At 39.3% G+C, this 6,670-nt stretch overlaps 2 protein-coding genes across 2 annotated transcripts in view; one reads left to right on the top strand and one right to left on the bottom strand.

Annotated features, from left to right (window-relative positions):
• Positions 1–649, top strand: part of LOC140943618 (protein TTE1956-like) — a 3,744-nt gene extending 3,095 nt beyond the window's left edge. Inside the window, exon 3 of the mRNA XM_073392735.1 lies at positions 1–649. This exon is cut by the window's left edge and continues 566 nt beyond it. The gene's annotated coding sequence lies outside the window, so the exon portion shown is untranslated.
• A 237-nt stretch (positions 650–886) lies between these two features.
• On the bottom strand, positions 887–6,401 carry LOC140943617 (monocarboxylate transporter 12-like). The gene is made up of 4 exons (XM_073392734.1): positions 6,129–6,401; positions 4,319–4,881; positions 2,673–3,042; positions 887–1,837 (listed from the first exon to the last, which is right to left on the bottom strand). The coding sequence occupies exons 1-4, from the start codon at positions 6,304–6,306 to the stop codon at positions 1,476–1,478; spliced, it is 1,473 nt and encodes a 490-aa protein (XP_073248835.1). The 5' UTR covers positions 6,307–6,401; the 3' UTR covers positions 887–1,475.
• Positions 6,402–6,670: the final 269 nt, after the last annotated feature.

Raw genomic sequence — 6,670 nt, 5'->3', positions numbered from 1 at the left:
TGTCAATTAAGACCCAAAAAAAGTCATCAAAGTCGTAAAGTGCATTATTATTATGCAGGAAAACAAAATTATTAGTGCCTCTTATATTACTTTATGAGAATTTTTATCTTTATAGTGATAATAAGTATTAAAGTATTTTTATTATTTAATAAATGCTTAAGTTCAATTAGAAGGAAAAAATACTTAGTGAAAGTACTTTTACTAAACTGGGTACATGTACCTTTCACCAGAAGAGGTTGCATGGTCAAACCATAAAACTTTCTTGGTAGACTACAAAGTTAGATTATTTAATTATAGCATAATGCAGTGAAAGCTCTTGTGAGCAGAAACCCTCAGTATGTAAAAAAAAGATGTCCATAACTGGAGCTGTCAGCTTATGGAAATGTAAAAATACGAGTTTGTATGGGAGTTGAGAAAAACAGGGTTTTGTCAAGAAGGCCATAAGTAGAGCTGTCTGCTTGCAAAAGTGTCCACTGGGAGAGCTTCCAGTGTAAAATAATGGTAACATGTGAATGTACTGCAGAGGAGGTTTCATATGAATGGTCACACTATATGATTTTGTCAATATGATTTTTTATAGTTAGAACTTGTTTACACAGCATAACACCAGTGTCTATTGCAGATGTTAATATTGCCTCCCCCCCCCCCCCCCTACTTCTTGGCTGGACTTAAAGACATGAAATGCCACATCACAGCTTCCCCTTATTAGATTTCTTCCAGGTGTCATGAGAATTTTTTCTCAAACAGGTTGAAACAACTGAACAAGTCAAATTATGTAATATAGCATAAATTTATTTGCAAAAGCAGTTATATTCTTTAGAAATATAATATATTTGCTGTCTCAAATACTGTAGCTGGTACGATTTTAAATCTTTTTCTAAAATTTTTGTAAAATCTTTGTTTTAATAAATTACTAAATAAATAATAATGCATCTATAGCTTCTGCAAGTTGATGTTAATAGCGTAAAAATGCACCAGCTCTTTAAAAAAAAAGATGCTTGTTCTTGCATCCCTATGGGCGAGCTATTATAAATTATGTATTTATAGTGTAATTAAATATTCACAATGTGTGTTACCAGTAATCAACCTTTCATCTCCCATATTCTTTTTAGCACAAGGGTTGGTTGCACACAGGCTATATTATTCTGTCCACGTAAGGAGGGGAGCGGGGGAGATTATAAAATATTTATAGTGTAATTAAATATTCACTATGTGTGTTACTGGTAATCAACCGTTCATCTCCCATATTTTTTTTTTTAGCGTAAGGGTTGGTTGCACACAGGCTATATTATTCTTTCCACGTAGGTTTTTTTTTCTTTAATTTTTTTTTTTTCCTTTTTGAGTTATTTAGCCTATTTAGCGAGCAATTAATCCAAGTCAATAAACCCCCTGCGGCTTTTTGTTTCATGCACGCGCTCGACAATTTTGAAGAGAAAATAACTGAAATAGGCCACATCGTTATGCACTTTCATTAATTAGTTTGACGTTCTTAAAGGAGGTGGAAGGTTAAACGGGCTTTCCATGGCCCACAAAAAAGAAACTGGTCTCTTGGCAGTGGCCAATTTATTGGTGGATCTTGCAACCACTTCACTTGAGGACACTGAATCCTGCATCACCCACACCGTCGTTGGTGACAGATTATTACTCTCACTATTTTTCTTTATCTGTACTTGATCCCTGTCCATTAGTACTTCTAGGTGCTCTACACCCTCATTTTCCTCGACATTTTTTTGTTTACTGCACAGCAGAAAAAAAGGAAACAGCGATCCAATCACTAGTACTCCACCGGACATTAGGAAAGCAAATGTGTAGTTCCCGTACTTGTCCGCTATCAGTCCTAGCGAGAAAATAAAAACAGACACATGTTTGGTGTGTTGGTTTTAAGATAACCTGTGTTCAAAGAGAGGTTTGTGGTCTCGCACCTAGTTAATAAATAAGTATTTCGCCCTGCATTTCTTCTGGGAATGGCTAACAAGAAAGAATGGTGACTCCCCGATATTAATCATGATACAGGAGTGCTCAGTGGACATTTTCAAAGATATCTCCCCTAAAGGATTAACTGGCACTGACAAGTTATGATAAAGAAAATTCCGTCGAGTAACCAATAGCCTGGGAAAACAGTCAACATTTCACAAGAAAATGATGGAACTGTTGGGTACGGCACTTTCCATATTTTGTCAGAACTGGCTGGCCAGACCAGTCAGTTTAGCAAATTAAATCCGCTTTTTCCAAGAGTATTTGCTGAAAAACCATTTCCTTTGTCCATACTGTTTAGGATTTGCCCGATCTGGCTGGATAGAATTGATTAAAGTGAAATTCTCATTACCACAGGAATGGTCTGGCCAGTCAGTTCTGACAATTGGAATGCGCCCTAAGCCTGATAAACCACCACTGGTTTCCCTCAAAATGAGGACTGAGGAGAAAGCACAAATATGCCATACCGTTGGCATGTCACTACCCAGATCTGGGTAGTGGTCCAGAGTGGTTGAAAATTTGCTTTTCTGCGCTTGTTCCTCAGATGTCTTTTCATGAGGAACCCAGTGGTGATGTCACGAAATATCGGCTGTTTTGACTCTCTAAAAGGCTCCTTAGATGAGCTGCGACAACTCCAATAGCAGCCATTTAAGAATTTCAAAGAAACTAGATTTTCAATAGAACAATGAAATACTAACCTGACAGAGGGGGAGCAAAAAATACAAACACTCCACCCATGAACATGGCAAACCCGAGGCAAGAGGCTCTTTGAGATTCCTTCATGGACTTAAATAGATCAATAATAAATGTTGATATCATCAATCCGTCCGCCAGACTGAACAGAACGATGACAACAGCCACGGAAGCGTATGTCTTTGCAGGAATGAGAAGAAGGGTGGAGGCGCCCACTGTGAACACAGCTGCCTGGTAAAGGAACTGGGAGTTAATGAATCTAATGTCACAAAGAAAGCCGGCCATGAGTCGGCCAGTTGATGCAAATAATCCAATAAGCAGAAAAAGCGTAGTACTCTTGCCAGGAGGAATTCCAAGGTCATCACAGTGTTTTATCTGAAAGAAAATATGCAGGTACCGTAAAAAGAAAAATTCAGTAGGTAGGGATACTTGCTTCTAACATGGCAGCCCCAATGAGTATTGTTCATGTGTCAAGTTTTAAAACAAGGGGAGCTTCAACTGAACTTTGCCCTGTTGTGCAAAGACATGGCCTGTCAATCAATGGAAAGACTAGTAGTGTCTTTATAAATGTTTGCCCTCTTTCCACCACAAAAAAGTGTCATGCTGTACATGTCATTGTGTGCATTACCCTTGGTATATACTGTAGTGTCCAGCATCAGATGGGTTAATTCTTGCATGAGCAGCCCAAACTTTCCTAAATTAAGACCCTTATTGTCTTGCAGGGGATCTGTTGTCGAGTACCCTGACTGACTCACAATAACTCCTTTAGTGGGTCTTCATAGCTTAGCTGATAGAGCTCTGCAGCGCTAACCCAGAGGCCATGGGTTCGAATCCTGTTTGAGCCTCTAAGAATTTTTTCATATTAATTTGCAATTGGGTAAACTCCCATTACAACTGCGATGATCATATCTTCATTTAACAGTTTTGTATTTCTGTAGTTCACATTTGGCTTTGTTAAAGCAGTACTGATATAGTGAGGAAATATACTAATAGGGCGACCCTCCTTCAGTTTATATAATTCCTCTAGAGACATGCAGCAGTGATACCACAGGAAAAAATAACAGATTCCCATTTTTGGATATTTTAGGGTATTTAAAGAATACCCACAAAAATCCCAAATTTGGAAGAGTGAGACAAGTCCCAATCAGGGAACTTGGTTGGGAATTCCCTCGTTGGGACTTGTCTCATTTTGCAAAATTTGGGATTTTTATGGGTATTCTTTAAATACCCTAAAATATCCAAAAATGGAAATCCGTTATTTTTTCCTGTGTATACGGTGTTGCTTGTTGACTTGACGTGTAATAAGGGCACTTGCACCTTTTGTTTTTTACCAGTTCATGGTAACACACTCCTGATTTTCCAGTCGCCTCATGTAAGAGATTCTGGAATCCGTGAAATTTTTGCTTGTGGAATCTGGAATCCTGGAAAATTTAATGGCTTGTGGAATCTGGAATCCTGGGCTTTGGAATCCGGATTACAGCTCAAGCAATCCTACTAATGATCCATTTAAAGACTAAAACTCAGTGCCCAGAATCTGGAATCCAAGGCATAGAATCCAGTATTCAAGACTGTCTTGGATTCCCCTACATGGGTACCATTCCATTGTTCATTTGCAAGGAGTTAGGTTGTAGTAAAAACAATTCATACTCACCAAATGTACGTAAGGTACAATGCGACCAAAATTACTCACAACTGCCATAGCCAACAACATGAGAAACCTTGGATTCTTGCATGCAGAAAAATTCAAACTAAACTTCTTGGCATTCATGTCCTGGCGTTGACCCGACAAAGAACTGTTGCTTTTCACAAAACACCCAGTGAAAGAGGCAACAGCCAACAAACCAGCCAAAATACGCATGGTGTTTCTCCAGTCAAAAGCGTCCACTAAAGCTTGTAGTGTGGGACCATATATCATTGTCCCGAGCCCTGGTCCCGAGGTGGCAGTCGCTAGTGCGAGCGCTCTCCTCTTGCTGAAGTACTGGCTCACAGCTACAGGCGAAGAGATGTATAAGGACGACATCCCGATCCCGAATGGTACACTAAAAGCAAGATAAAGAATTACGATGTTTGGAGCCAGAGATCCCAAAACTAGGCCTGTGGCACAGACCAGACAGCCTACAGTAATGGTGATGCGGCAGCCGAAGCGGTTCACAAAGGCACCCATAAAAGGACCAAAGATGAGAAACACTGCCATGGTGATAGAACTTACCCATGCTGTAAACAAAACAAAAATTTACCAGTCATTTATATTTTATGCCAACTACACACTCAATGTCAACCAAGCACCTTTTTTCACCTTTAAGGGATCAAAAAGATCATGAGTTTACAAAGGAAAAAGCGGCAAGGCTGCAACTAGAAAGAAAACTTAAATTATGACTGAGGAAATCTATTTCGTATTATGACTCTATTATGCAGAAAACCCAAAAAATGCTTTGCAGCAGATGCAGAAAACCCAGTATATCACACTAACCATTAGACCACCTAGGATTTGTTGGATGGTGTGGAAATAATTTAAGTACATATAGCATCAACCCCAACCAAAAAAAAAACCCTAACCAGTTTCGAAACGGTGCTTAACAACCCTAAGTATTAAGGCCTTAACCCTAATGAGAAAAGGGGGAAACTACATTGTGTAAATTTCATGAGGTGTCCGAAGGGGCTACAGTCAATGAGATCTAATGATAACCATCTTATCAAACTGGTAAAATATTATCCAATGCTCCGGAAAACCGCTGAAGATAATGACTGCGGACGAACATCAGTCTGTACGATATTTTTTTCGGAAATCACCCATCCTCCCTGCGAAAGTCGAACGGTCAGCCCCTTACCTCTCTACTATTATACGACCCCTAGAATGAAATTCGTAGAATGCGCGTCTTTACCCCACTTCTAGACTACGAGTAGTCCCCATTTTTCCTCAGGGATAGTAGAGCGAGCGAGCGAAACGGGAGCGCGCGTGAAAATCTCCTCACGCGAGTAAAGGCAACACGCGGCGGGGAGCTCCCCGGTCCGGCCCCTGATCTATCCTACTACTTTCTCAATGTGGAAAGCTTTCTTCTCTCACGAGTACTAAAAATTGACCTTTGTACCATCAGAATCGTGTGAATTTTTGCTGACTGTAAAACCCAATTGTTATCCTCGTGTTATGTAAATGTAACGTTCAAAGATGTATTTAATTAACGGGCTCTGAAAAATTATTTAAAAGGTGGACATTTATTCTTTTTTCGCTGCTAGTAGCATATGTGAGGGCCGTAAGGACATATCATTATTATCTCTGCCAGGAGCCGATACGCTCCTGTCTCAGTGAAAAAAGCCATACGTCAACTGATTTGTGATGAAACCGCTTGTATCTTATTTTACTGCATTTTTAATGTTAAAGGCGCTAATAGCTTTGCTCACTCTGGCAAGAAATCATAGCAGCGGTCCCAAAGATAGCGTGGAAGGCAAATTATTCAACTTACCTGTTCTTTCTCTGCTTTCGTTGAAAGACTCCATAAGAACAGGGAAAAGTACGCCGAGAGCATAGTTTAATCCAACAGACATCATCAGGCATATTGAGCAACAAAAACAAATGAACCAGGACCAAACACTGTCTTGCTCGAAAGAGGAAATGTTCCTGATGCAGTAAACTTGGTTCATGACAGTAAATTCAAAGCATTCTTAAACGATACAAGATATATTAATAGAAATTTAGGTTGCCACTTGGCACCTTGTTGGATCTTGGACACGGAACAATTTTTGCTCTCCTTGTCACGCAACACCAAACTAGTTTCTAGTCTTCTGTCGATAGGACAACGACAACAACAACAACAACATCTTTTGTTTAAAGACGGTGGGGTTTTACAGCTAATATAGCTTATGGGGCCATGTAAAAATGTTAATAAAATAATAAAAATTATTTTAAAAAAAATTAACGTGGTCAATAAAAGGTGAAATATGTACAATAAAAGATATAAATAGCATCAATAAAAGACGAAATTACTGCCAATTTGGGGACAGCCCA

The sequence above is a fragment of the Porites lutea genome, chromosome 7 (assembly GCF_958299795.1).
Source record: "Porites lutea chromosome 7, jaPorLute2.1, whole genome shotgun sequence".
Lineage (NCBI taxonomy): Eukaryota > Metazoa > Cnidaria > Anthozoa > Scleractinia > Poritidae > Porites > Porites lutea.
This window is presented reverse-complemented; position numbering and strand designations above follow the sequence as displayed.